Source organism: Seriola aureovittata, chromosome 17, assembly GCF_021018895.1.
Source record: "Seriola aureovittata isolate HTS-2021-v1 ecotype China chromosome 17, ASM2101889v1, whole genome shotgun sequence".
Lineage (NCBI taxonomy): Eukaryota > Metazoa > Chordata > Actinopteri > Carangiformes > Carangidae > Seriola > Seriola aureovittata.
In genome coordinates this window covers 25,115,857-25,129,959 of record NC_079380.1, presented here as the reverse complement: position 1 = coordinate 25,129,959, position 14,103 = coordinate 25,115,857, and the positions used below count along the sequence as shown (strand labels likewise).

The window sequence follows — 14,103 nt, the reverse complement described above, 5'->3', positions numbered from 1 at the left end:
CCTCCTCCTCCTCCTCGGTTGTCGTCCTGCAGCACTCGACGCTGTCACGTAAGTTTGTGGAGGTGATGACCGAGTACAACACCACGCAGTCCAAGTACCGCGACCGCTGCAAGGACCGCATCCAGAGACAGCTGGAGATCAGTGAGTCCTACAACACGCAACGCAACACGCAACGCAACACGCAACGCAACACGCAACGTAACGCAACACAACATGCACTGCAACACGAAATGGAACACGGAACGCAACAGGCAACACACCACAACAACGACACAACACACACTCGTACCATGTGACTCAGGTGAATGTCCAGGTGTCTCAGCTCTGTCTCTGTTTCTCTCTGCAGCTGGGAGAACCACCACCAACGAGGAGCTAGAGGACATGTTGGAGAGTGGCAAGCTGGCCATCTTCACCGATGATGTAAGCACCGCACCTGAGCCCGTAGCCATGGGTCACTTTATTCTGAGCCATTCTGCATCCCATAATAATCCTCATTTAGTACCGGGAGGCAGAATCGCCACGGGGTGCGCTGAGACATCAAGTGAATGCGGCCTTTGTCACTGGCTTCAGAGGGAATGATGGGAGAGACGCAGGAGCTTTTATTTTGAAGGAGTCACCTCACATTATCTTCAGCTCCTTCAAAATAAAAGCTCACATATTTGCCAGGGCCTTGAGGTAACATGACTGGAGTGTCATGTGACCTGATGTTGTGGTCAGCTCTGTAATTGAACACTGAGCTGGAAGTCATTTCACCGAGTCGAAACCACACCCACCTGTGATGTCACAGTGTACTGACGGGTACACTGTGACTTCAACCAGTGAGGTCAGTAGGAACAAGGTTTCCAGCAGGTGTTGCTCTGTAAGCAGGTAAGTGAGTCAGACTCCGGCAGAACCCGGAGGTCACAGGTCATGGTCTGAATTTACAGCCATTTAATTATAATAATTAATTATATTCATTTTTGTTGAATAGCACCAGGGTCATAATGTTTTTACATAAAGTCCATGTTTCATGTCAGGTCTTTAGAATTTCCTAAAAATTGAAAGATTCATAATTTGTTCTAAACTGAACCATTTTAATATTAAAAGAATTACATACCTCATAATAGCCATAATTCAGGAATCTAATCATTTATAGCAAATATATGAATAGATATGAATAATCGTTTGTCGTGGGGTTTTAGCTGCTTTTCGCTTTAATTTCAAACAGTTGTGGTAAAATAATGTTGTATTTAAACCCGTCCTCTCCCGCAGATCAAAATGGACTCTCAAATGACCAAGCAGGCCCTGAATGAGATCGAGACCCGACACACCGAGATCATCAAGCTGGAAAACAGCATCCGTGAGCTGCACGACATGTTTGTGGACATGGCCATGCTGGTGGAGAGCCAGGTACAGGACGTGACAGGAGGTGTGTCTACATGTTAACACATTGTTTGGGGTATCACATGTTAAACTGTGTGATGTGTGTATTTGTTGCCAGGGAGAGATGATTGACAGAATTGAGTACAACGTGGAGCACTCTGTCGACTACGTGGAACGTGCCGTATCTGACACCAAGAAGGCCGTCAAATACCAGAGCCAGGCTCGCAAGGTAACGTGCTCATCGGAGAGACATGAAGAAGAGCAGTCGACTACGACTCCCAGAAAACACTGCAATAAACATACAATCAAAGAACTTCAGACTGTTGCTGTGCGGCTAACGGCGGGATGAAGTTAGACTGATCTTTGTAAAACTTGTCTGATAAATTCAGAGATGATATTGTGTGAGCATGAACAATGTGTAGACAGAACAATATACACTCATATACTCAACATCTATTGTGATTTCAAGGTTTCTATGTTGTGGTCACCGACCTGCGTGTCTAACCTGTCGCCCTGCAGAAGAAGATCATGATCATCATCTGCTGCGTCATCCTGGGCGTGGTCCTGGCGTCGACCATCGGCGGCACACTGGGCTTCTAAGACGCTCCGCCACCTGCCGCTGTGACGACCGACACTGACCAACCGTCCGACCGACAGCCAGCAGAGAAAAGAAACACCAATGACAACAACAACACAAAAACTTGAAACACAAATGCAAGACAGATAACCAATCAGCTAGGAAGAGATAACAGTCCAATTACAGATAAGAGGAAACACCACGGGGTTGGGTGGGGTTCAAAAAGCAAAGAAAAAAACAATAAAATCGCCATCACATTATAGCTGACTTAAATACATAACATATACAAAAAGAGGATACAAATAAATCTACTATTTATTACAGATGTACATGTAAATGTATGAACATATGAAGCAACACATGGGTTAGCTACCTGTAAAAAATTATGACCTATAATATGACATTTACTTGTTTGTTTGTTTGTTTGACTGTTTTGCCTTTTTTCTTATTTTTTAACCGTTTCTTTCGTTTTTCGGGAGTCTCCGAGGGCAGTGATGCTGACTGCCGCTGGGTGCGTTCTGCAGGACCAGCATTCCAGAGCCAGAGCTTTATTCGTTTGTTCCTTCCTTACCTTTATCTCCTGGTAGAGATTCTGGAGCTGAGCACGCTCTCGAATGCCACAGGATACGTTGTAAATAAATGTGCTCAGCTTCCCAGTTAAATGAAGGAAAAATCTTCTCTATCGGAACATTCCGGAACGCTAGAACTCCGCACAAGAACAGAGGGAGGTTCCGGAATGCCGTCAGTAACCCTGAGATGTTCCGGTATGCTGTCCCGCAGGACCAGCACCCTCCGGCTTTGGTAGAACCAACTTTGTCCCCTTGTTCATGGGTGGGAGGGACCGACCTCACCGTTGGCTCAGCCCACCTCTTTAGACCATCCCTCATTGGTTGATAACTCCTGTCATTCACCTCAGTCAGCCTTTTAAATTAGCCCGACCTGCCACACACCATTTATAAAAGGAAAGAGCGTGACACCCCGCCCTTTAAGATGCTTTCACAGCCAGCTGATTGATTGGGAAAACACCATGCGGGGGGGGGGGGGGGGGGGGATTGTAATGTGGCAGGTTTCCAAGACAACAACCTCCCCTTCTAGTCACACCTATCCAACCAAAGAGCAGGGGGAGGGAAGGCCTTTGGTTTTCCTGCTGAATTCAATTGGCCAGTGGTAGAACATGTGATGTTTGACTGACAGGTGAATGGTGGGAAAGAGCGGGGCCAGGAGGAGGAGGGTTTAAAGGAGGGTGGGAGGAGACAGACAGTCAATCTATGCAGTTTAGATAAGAGGAAGAAGACTTGTCCTGTGCCCCCTCCCCCACCCCCCAACCCCCCCCACCAAGGTAGCCAATGAGGATCAGGGGTTCACCTTACTGCACCAAAAGGCTCATCACACTGATCGCTGTAGAAATATGGTAGTCGAGGCCGGGTGTCATCTCCAAGCTGTCATGACTGTTCTTCCGGAAGATTCTAAAAAATGAAGAGAACACATTAAAAAGTAAAGAAGAAAAGTAAAATGCAACATGATAAAACTTACAAACAAGCCAGACAACAAACCAGATGCACAGAAAACGTAGAAACACTGAAGGCGCTGGCGTTCCCCGGTGACCTGAGTGTCGCGGTTCTATTTTTCCTGTTCTGTTTTTAAAGGGAAATGTTTGTTGCTTCGTTGTTCCGTGGTGCTGCCGTTTTAGTGTGTGCGTGACGTGTCCCGTGACGTATCGGCCTCCTCATTTAGTGGTTACTGTTTAGTCTGTATGGTTTGATGCATTTGCCTGTTTGCTCCCTGCATCCCTCCATCTCCTCCTGAGAGTGTGTGTGTGTGTGTGTGTGTGTGTGTGTGTGTGTGTGTGTGTGTGTGTGTGTGTGTGTGTGTGTATGGGGACTGTGATATTGAATCCACACCATCTGAATGCCTGAGTTACACAGGTGCTACTGAACAGGAGAAGCTTTTCCTATTGGTGGGTTTCCTCCGTGGAAGGTGGAACATGTGACACACACATTCACATACATTCACAACACAGCACACGCATGAACACCTCATGTATATATGTAACGCTTCATACATACACTATGGAAATTTCCCCCTTAAAACACACACTTTTAACTTTCCTGTGTTACACATCATGCCAATGCTAGTGTTAGAGTGTGTCGCTTAGCATGCTGTAGAGTTAGCTCGTGTTACGTGTAGATCGTGTAGAAGCTGCTTGTTGGAGACTGATTGCAAGTTTTCTGGTCTTTTTTTTAATGTTAAAGACACTTTCCATGTGTCCAGACCAGTGTTGGGGAAAGATTTAAGAAATAAGATGGATCGAGTTAAAAGGTCGCTCTTTGACAAAACATAATCTTAACATAAAGATGCAGTTTCAGAAAAGGCTAGTAAGGTAACTAGCCAGTAAGATTTTTTTTTGTCAAACTAGTTAAATTTGAACAGCAGTAAAGCATTTGGACACAGCAATACACAGAAAGTAAATTACATTTTGTCATTTTAAAATGTTGAATCTGTACATCAGATTGCTTTAGCATTAAGCTAACAGGACTTCTTTTTAGAAAAGAAGATGCTAATTTAAAATAAGCAAATCATAACTTGGCAAAAGAAATAAAGGATTAGTTATGACAGTGATCTGAGTGATGTGTTCACCTCAACACTACTCCAGATTGGGAGAACATACATGTGCGTTACATTTCAAGCTGTATGTTGTAAAAGCATGTTTTGTTTCATTGCTGATAATGTGGTTCTGTGTTGAGACGTAACACAAATGTGTGTGTTGCCCCAACCTGGATACATGGGTGTGTTGAAATCTACTACACAGTATTATGACTCCCTCCTGCTGTAGTCAGAGGAGCTTTAAGGAGGGAGGTTCCTCTGTGTTCAGGCTCTGTGATACGGAGGTTCATCTACTTCTGTTGAGGCCTACACTGGACGATCCTGCCCCACAGTCACTGTCAGGGTAACAACAACCATTAATACCACCTTAAACTCCACACAATCAGCCTACACTACACTCAAAGCAATAAAGCCAGTTTGTTATAGTTCAGTTTCATTCAACAGGAAAAGTGTTAGCTAACTAGCTTGCTATGTCTAGATTCTGACCTGAGTTTAAAAGCTGTAGAGTTGTGAAATGGACGGAGTTGTTTTGTAAAAGTTTACGCGCATTTTCTGGCTTCAAAAACTCTCTTTCCAAGTGTGTTAGAAAACGCCTTTGATAAAAAGTCACTTTGCAACTCTATTGTTCTGGAAGTTTCCGCTCTGAGAAGAAGCTAGTATGATGTGGCGTTTGACAAGTATCATTAGCCAGCACCGCAGCCACGACATGACTAATGATACTTAGCATCAAGTTAGCTGCTTTGTCATGGCTAACAATACTTCTGGCTGCCAGGGCAATGTGTAGACATGAGGAAGTAGTCGTTGCTATGTTGTGTTCTTTTGGGAGTCCTAGTAGTTAGCGCTGTTAGCTACGTCTATAATGCTATCTAGTCGAGTTTGGAGAGGAGAGGAGGTGGGAATTTTTATTCTATTCCTTGACTTCCCGAGACCAAAACATCTGTGTCCACCAAAGCTTAGCAAACAGCCCCAACCCCTCCAAGCAGCGAAGTCCAGTAGATGTTTGTTCAGATGAATTGTCAGTAGATTTAGAATAATTTAGCACTTTTCTCTGCTGTTGTGTTGTCAGTGTTTATGGCTACATTCTGTCTTCATGAGTGGTTTATAGGTGGTTTTACCATTTTTAGACTGTAGTGCAAACATCAAATCTGTCCACAGATGGATTAAATATCAAATATTGTTCCCTCCTGTAAATCAAACCCAAAGTATGCTTATCTTTACTACATTTCCCAGGTGTCCTTGGACTATTTTAGAGCTCTGCTTTATTTCGGAAATTTCAGACATGTATTTAGGGAATCGCTAAATCGGCAAAGCAAAACTGACTTACCTGTTTTCAGAGTCAATGCGTTTTACTTCCACCAATCACAGTGATTTGTTCATCACTTGCATCATAAAGTCAGCCACACAATATTTAATTCAATTACATGTTCTTGTTGGTTGATGGTTGTCAAGGTGACGTCACGGTCGTTGCGGTAGTCTTGCGATGGTGGTGATTGCGGTGGATGAGAATCAGCGATGTGAGGATGCCGTCGTAGCACCAGCCAGCTTGTTAACACTGATGTTTCTTTGCTGTGTGTGTGTGTGTGTGTGTGTGTGTATGTGTGTTTTCTGTAAAGTTCCTGTTCCTGTGTGGCAGCCATCATCCATCAGGCCCCGCCTCCATCCTCCTGGGAAAGAAAACACGGACAAACATCACAAAACCATAAAGGCATTAAGGTTACGGTTGATGAACCAACTTGATGAAGCTTAGGAGGTTTGTCCAAGTATTCGGTCCCCTGTCCTTTTGTCCTCCCTCTTCCCATTTGTGTTGTTGTAGTTTGACTGTACAAAAAGACGACGTTGAGGATTGGGCGTCTGCCCCTTCCCTTCCCCAGCAGACCCCACCCATCCTGTCGTCTGTAATAATGATAATAATAATAATAAAAAAGGCATGCAAAAGCGTTGTGGAGTTTGCATGATGGTGTTTTTTGTACCCCACCCCCGACCTGCCCTCCATGTTGTGCACTTTACCGCTCATCGGACCTGTCTTTGGTTGGCACGTTAGCTGACTACTCGTTCTTACTTAGTCTGCGTTATTTTTATTTATCTAAAAGTTGAACACATGTTGACATTACGTGTCGACCTGTGCTTTGTTTGTAACATATTGTTGGAGCAGAAACTGGATTTTTAAAGTGTTTAGTTGAAGGAGTGGGTTGATGTTTAAACATGAACGGCTAAATTTTCAAATGTGCTGCCATCGACGTCAGTCGTACAGCTTTCCCCCAACCCCTGATGTTGACCTCCAAATCTCCCGCTAGGTCACACCCCACTGTTATCACCTGATCTCTGTGCAGATTTACTTCCACAGTTGCATTTGTGTTGTGTTTTTGTGGAGGAATTGTCCCCGCCAACGTTGATTATTGTTGTAAGTCTGAAAACCTCAACCTGTGGGCTAAACTCCCGTCACCCCTCTACCCAGCCTTGTGTGTGTGCAGCATGCCTCCCTTCCTCATCAGTGACACAAGATTGGTGCATAAATGTGCGAGTGTGTGTGTTTGTTTGTGTCGGAGCAGCACGAGTTTGTTTTGATGTGCAGAGCATCCGATCGTATAGGTCCACGGGTTGCAGCTGTTTGACAAATTCCACTTTTTTTTTGAGAAAGGGAAGAGATTAGAGATCAGACATATTAATGGACGCCATGATCACTGTTATTGTTATTATATTTATTAAGATTCAAACCAAAGCGTTTTTTGCCCTCTCCTCATGTGTTCTCAAAATGTTTGCCGCTAATATCAAAGAGCACAACGCGAGTCAAGTTTACACAAAGATGTTCGTCAGAAATAGTGAAAAAACATAATTAAAAAAACATCAAATGCTACCATAAGTATAAAGACAAAAGCCCCCCCCCCTCCAGAAAAAACACGCCAACCACCAGCCCTCACTGCATGTTGGTCTGTCCACCAATCAAACCGACAAACCTTTCCAATAGTTATCTCATGCCACAACAACGATGTCTGCCTCCACCCCCCTTTCCTTTCCTTTCCACCTGTAGATGTTAGTTTGTGGTCTGATTAGTGGAAAAATATGACGCATAATCATCTGTGAAATAAATTAGCATATGTACGCTTGTCCTCCACTTGAGGCATATACGGAGACAATGGTGGTGCTTTCTTATTCTATTTATTAATTGCTGTTATTCTTGTTATTTTGGTGTCATTATTTTATGTACAGCTTGTTTACCAGTCTGTGTGTTCACGTTACAGGAGCAGTGCTCAGCTGCAGGTCTGAAGGTTTTGCTAGCTAGTTAGTCACAAAGTTTCATGGCTGATGGGTCAAAGCCAAACAACCAACCAAAGCCTCTTCTCCTGCAACTCCCCTCCACAGTCCCAAAAATAACAGTCAGGCAAATTACGATGAAGCAGCGCTAGCTAACAATGCTTTGTGGTAATTCTCCTCATTATGATCATCATGACTGCAAGTCACTGCTCAATTATTTTCTGCTGTTTGACTCTTTACCTCTGCTGCACCAAACTGTACACACAACCATACACTTGACAAAAATGTATATTAAATCTGGAAATTCAAAGAAAAAGATAGCTGGCTAGCTGTTAACAGCTATGTAGGGGCAAGTTATGCGACCCTTTGTATTTATTCACTTCTCCATGTTAGTTCCAATGTCACTAGACTGAGCCGTCAATGAGCACAATTCTAATTACATCAATAATTGGAGATGTTGGTGGTGATTCAGAGGTTTGACACAAAGCTAGGAAATTGGCACTTCCTGTAGATGTTATAATTATATGATTGTGCTTCCAAATTGTTGTTGTGTATACACAATAGAGATAATGAATCTTTTACTGTGACTGAGAAAAAATTGAGGAGTGACAAACCACTGTCACCTAGAGTCCAGTACTTGCTAGTTAGCTAACTAGCTAGCACCACTAAACCTACAGTGAGCATTTCCCTGTGCGTGACAAAGGACTGCAGCCTTGTCAATGAAGTCACATATATAGGCAAGAATATATATAAATCTTGCATCAACATACTGCGTAGCCATTACTGCTTCTATTGGCTGTGTACAGTTTCTGTCAGAGCGGGGTACGGAAAGCAGGAAAAAATCATCCGCAGAGAGTTTGGGTGCGACACCAAGACTCCAAAGATTGACTTACCATTAGCTGTTAGCCATTAGCCTGCGTGTGGAAGTAACTTAGTGTGTTGTTTCACACACGTACTGAAACTGACTCATAGTTCCTGTAGTTCTTGGGTCACAAATGTGTGTGGACGCAACACGCTCCGCAGTTATTTCTGCAGATGAGTTTTTCAATGTGAACCAGCAGCACGACGTCTGCAGACAGGTGTCTGTCTTCCAAGTTTGTACGCAACAGACACCAAGTTCAGAGACTGTGAGGGACTCAAGTCGGTCACGCTCTTTTGTTCCTCCACTGTCGGACGATTAAACTCTTCTCTACGATGATTTTTGTCTTCCTGAAACAATTTTCAAAAACCAAAACCTGTTCAGTGCCCTGCTCTGGATGATGATAAAATGAAAACGTATGTTGTGGCTTCGATCTGCTCTTGTCAGCAGTAGCAGCTGCGACTTGATATTACTTGTTGTTTCTGATGATTTATTTGATGCTCCACCCATATGTCTTTCTGCACTCTCATCGTACGAGACAGTATTTGGTTGTATCAGTGTTTTTTTTCCCTAGTGGGAGGGGTGGGAGGGGTCAGGGGAGGGTCCATGAAGATAGACCACACCCACATGGTCTCCGCCATAGCAAGTAGGAAAGACACTTAAATAACATTGTTATTATCATTATTATTGTTATTATTATTATTATTATTATTATTATTACCATAAATGACAAATAAAATGCAGTAAAATATTTGCAAAAACCCAGATGGAGAACGAACGGCTTCACACAAAGTGATCAAACATAAAAACTTTTAAAAAGGGAGGTTATGACGATTCTATAATAGCAATGATTTAAAGAAGTACAAAGGAGTTATGTTATCATAAATAATAGTAATATTGAATATGAATGCTCGCAATTTTGTCAAACTGAAACTGGATTCTTTGTGTTATGTAATTATTGTAAATAATTCAAAGAGAGAAAAAATGACTTGCATGTCTATGTATAAATCTACTGAGATATCTATTCCCGTCAAAGTTGACAAGTAGTTCGATCTCTGTCCTTTTTTGCCACTTTCGCTTATCCCCTAAAGTATGTCACCCGTCCTCACCTCCACCCCCCCACCCTCCCATCGCCACCGTCTTTATTCTTTCTACGTGGCCGAGACAACAACAGAGAGAAAGAGAAACATAGCTTCCAGCGTCCTCGTCCGCCATGCTCAGTTCAGACGCTGTGTTTACACCAGCCTGCTGAAATCCTGACTTCACACATGTAGAAAGAAAAGAGGTATAATGGTGTTTCACTGGTAGTACATCCACTGGAGGGCAGTGTTGTACCTTTTTTTGTGACTCCAGTCTGTTCGTTTCGGTCAAAAAGACGAATCCACAACGGAAACAAAAAGACCTCAAGTTTCGGGGCTATGGTGTAAACACAGCCACAACCACACCTGCATCCATCACCCCAGTTCCGGAGGCTCCGCCCACTGGTTCCTCTGATGAAAGTGCTTCCCTCCATATAAGGAAAATTAACCCCGTCTCCAGGGCTTTCCAGGCCACACCCCCCTGATCACTTCATAAGCCCTGTTAGCGGTTTCCGAACTCTCTTTCTCTCTCTCTCTCTGTTTGACTCTATGTCTCTCAACCACAGCTAGCTAGCCAAACTACACACCTAAAACTCTGCCTCTTTGCCTGCCTGTTTTCCCCAGAGTTTAGGCTGAACCCCGGCCATAAAGACACAGTTAGTAGCCACATAAGGAGAAGTAACATCAACAGACTGGCATAAGCAGCTTTCACTCATTTAAGTATCATGACAAAGACGTGTCGTGGTGGCGGCTGCTTATACTTTTCAAGGTTCCCTGCAACTAAATGATCCTTATGTGCGATTAGTGGATGACTTTAGTTTTGTTCTAAGCTTTTCAATAAAAACCATCAATCAGCTGTAAGAACAGAAGATCTGAATTCAAATCACTATTGTCCTCGGTCGTCATTTTAACAGCTGGAACAGTTCGAGTTCTGTTTCCCTCAAGTGTCTTAAGGTTAATATGATCTTAGTCCCATTGTGTTTCTCTGGGCTACCATGATCAGCCTTTTGGAAAACGGGCACAGACCAGTTTTAAAATCTGATCCTGTGTTTGTGCATCCGCTCAGTCCTCCCGTCATACCTCAAAGTGCCACCTCAGTCTTCCTTCTACGTGGCTGTATCCATTGTTTGCCAGGTTCCTAGAGGAGGTCTTGGTTTCAGTTTCTCAAAAGCATTGAAGCACAAGAGATCGCTCGAAGGTCAAACAGAAAAGTGGATCTCAAAATCTCAAATTCTTTGTGGCAGATCAGTTTGAAGCTCCTCGTGTCGCTCTGAAAAGGAAACAATCTTACAGTTCTTACCTGGTCAGGGCGCCAAGAGTAGCTCAGGTTTATGCCGAGGATGTTTAGTCCAAGTGCAGCTTCGATGGGTTTGAGGAACACGGTCCTCCCAGAGTCGCCACTTACTTTTGGGCTCAGTCTCTAGCCTCACACAGGCCTACCGTAACAAAGCGTGCAATATACAGAGAAACAAGGGCTTTCCTCATCATGCAGAGGCGTCTAGGCCGACAAGCTCAGACCTCCTGGAGGAACACCGCTGACAAGATCAACAAAATTAACACGGGACCTTATGCAGCGTCCCGGAGGAATTAACCTCTTTGCTCACAAATAAAGATCGGAGCTATCTCGGGGGAAAATGGCAGCGACAGAGATGTGAGGTAAAAAACAAAATTTCCAAAATTGAAACAACAACAAATCAAAAAGAGGACAGGGCCATCGCTATTTAGAAGCAACTTTGACTGGAAATGCAACTTGTGTCCCGTTTTTTTTGTGTGTGTGTATGTGTGCGTAGCGTAATGTAAAAGCGATCTGTCCCCCCCCACCCTGCCCTCCCCCTCTAAAAGAAACACCCTCCCCCTCCTGACCCCTCCTCCTGACCCTCCAAACCCGCCCCCCCCCCCCTCTCTCGTACTGCTGTTGGCTGTTCTGTTTAGTTCATGTGACGTGCCAGTATTCCCCCCCCTTTACCCATTTTCCTCCCCCTCTCCCCCCTACAGCCCAGCCCTCTTCCACTCTCTTGCTCTCTCTCTACTCCTCCCCCCTCTCTCTCTCTTCATGGATCTTTAAGATGACAACTCTATGCAGATGCTGTCTTTTATAAGTGTGTCAAAATTTTAATTTAAAATAAAAACTTAAAAAAAACAAACCCTGACAGACATATTGAAATGATAACAAAAAAATGAATAAAGAAAAGGATTGTTCAGTGTACTGCTGCTGCCTCGAGGGATCTTTATTGCTTTGTGTCTTTTATTCACTGTCATGTTTCTCATTGTTTGTCTGGAATCCATATAAAGGCTTGTCAGACTCACATGTAATTTATGTACGTGTATTGAATTTCCATATATATATACAGTACATATGAAGTAAAATCATACATGTGCACAGCCTATGTAGATAAAAATTAAAATGTGGAACCTGTTAGAAATTGGAAAACTTCTATATGTTGACATAAATCTCTAGCTAATAGAAACAAGAGACAAAATAATATAATTAGCCAAAAAACGCCCAAAAAGATCTTAGTATAGTATGGCAGAATAATTACAAAAAACGTCATAGTATAGAATTGCATGAAATGTCAAAAATACATCATAGTATATTAATGCATGAAAGTTCATGAAAACGTTACAGTATGGTCAGGCATGAGACGAAATAATATAATTAGCCATAAAAATGCCAAAAAAACGATATAGTATAATAAGGCATAAAATGTCATGAAAACGTTATAGTATGGTCAGACATGATCCGAAATAATATAATTAGGCATAAAATTTAAAAAATACATCAAAACATATTAAGGCACAAAACGTCATAAAAAAGTCACAGTATGTAACGGCATGAGACGAAATTATGTAATTAGCCATAAAAACGCCAAAAAAGATCTTAGTATAGTATGGCAGAATAATTACAAAAAACGTCATAGCATAGAATTGCATGAAATGTCAAAAATAAATCATAGTATATTAAGCCATAAAAGGTCATGAAAATGTTATAATATGGTCAGGCATGAGACAGAGTAATATAATTAACCATAAAAACGCCAAAAAAACGACATAGTATAATAAGGAATAAAATGTCATAAAAACTTCATAGTATGGTCAGGCATGATCCGAAATAATATAATTAGGCAGAAAATTTCAAAAATAAATCATAGTATATTAAGGCATAAAATGTCATAAAAAAGTCACAGTATGTCAAGGCATGAGAGGAAATTATATAATTAAGCATAAAAACGCCAAATAAGATCTTAGTACAGTATGGCAGAAAAATGACAAAAAAACGTCATAGTATAGTATGGCATAAAATGTCATAAATACATCAAAGCGTATTAAGGAATAAAACGTCATAAAAAAGTCATAATATGTAACGGCATGAGACGAAATTATGTAATTAGCCATAAAAAAGCCAAAAAAGATCTTAGTATAGAATTGCATGAAATGTCAAAAATACATAATAGTATATTAAGGCATAATACGTCATAAAAAAGTCACAGTATGGTCAGACATGATCCGAAATAATATAAATAGGCATAAAATTTCAAAAATACATCAAAGCATATTAAGGCATGAAAGTTCATAAAAAAGTCACAGTATGGTCAGGCATGAGACAAAATAATATAATTAGGCATAAAAAAGCCAAATAAGATCTTAGTATAGTATGGCAGAAAAATGACAAAAAACGTCATAGTATAGTATGGCATAAAATTTCAAAAATACATCATAGTATAATAAGGCATAAAACGTCATAAAAACGTCATAGTATGGTCAGGCATGATCCGAAATAATATAATTAGGCATAAAATGTCAAAAATACATCATAGTATATTAAGGCATAAAAGTTCATAAAAACGTTATAGTATGGTCAGAAATGAGACGAAATAATATAATTAGTCATAAAAATGCAAAAAAAACGACATAGTATAATAAGGCATAAAATGTCATAAAAACGTTATAGTATGGTCAGACATGATCCGAAATAATATAATTAGGCATAAAATTTCAAAAATACATCAAAGCATATTAAGGCATAAAACGTCATAAAAAAGTCACAGTATGTAACGGCATGAGACGAAATTATGTAATTAGCCATAAAAACGCCAAAAAAGATCTTAGTATAGTATGGCAGAATAATTACAAAAAACGTCATAGTATAGTATGGCATAAAATGTCAAAAATAAATCATAATATATTAAGGCAAAAAAAGGTCATAAAATCGCTATAGTATGCCAAGGAATGAGACAAAGTAATATAATTAGGCATAAAAAAGCCAAATAAGATCTTAGTATAGTATGGCAGAAAAATGACAGAAAACGTCATAGTATAGTATGGCATAAAATGTCAAAAATACATCATAGTATAATAAGGCATAAAATGTC

At 41.4% G+C, this 14,103-nt stretch overlaps 1 protein-coding gene across 1 annotated transcript in view; it reads left to right on the top strand.

The window, feature by feature from the left end:
• The window catches only part of stx1b (syntaxin 1B), a 57,451-nt gene extending 45,512 nt beyond the window's left edge, over positions 1-11,939 (top strand). The window contains exons 6-10 of the mRNA XM_056402365.1: positions 33-141; positions 347-420; positions 1,252-1,389; positions 1,481-1,591; positions 1,882-11,939. Coding sequence (XP_056258340.1) covers positions 33-141; positions 347-420; positions 1,252-1,389; positions 1,481-1,591; positions 1,882-1,962 — 513 coding nt within the window. The 3' untranslated portion in view covers positions 1,963-11,939. The remainder of the gene's footprint in view (positions 1-32; positions 142-346; positions 421-1,251; positions 1,390-1,480; positions 1,592-1,881) is intronic.
• The last annotated feature ends 2,164 nt before the right edge of the window (positions 11,940-14,103 follow it).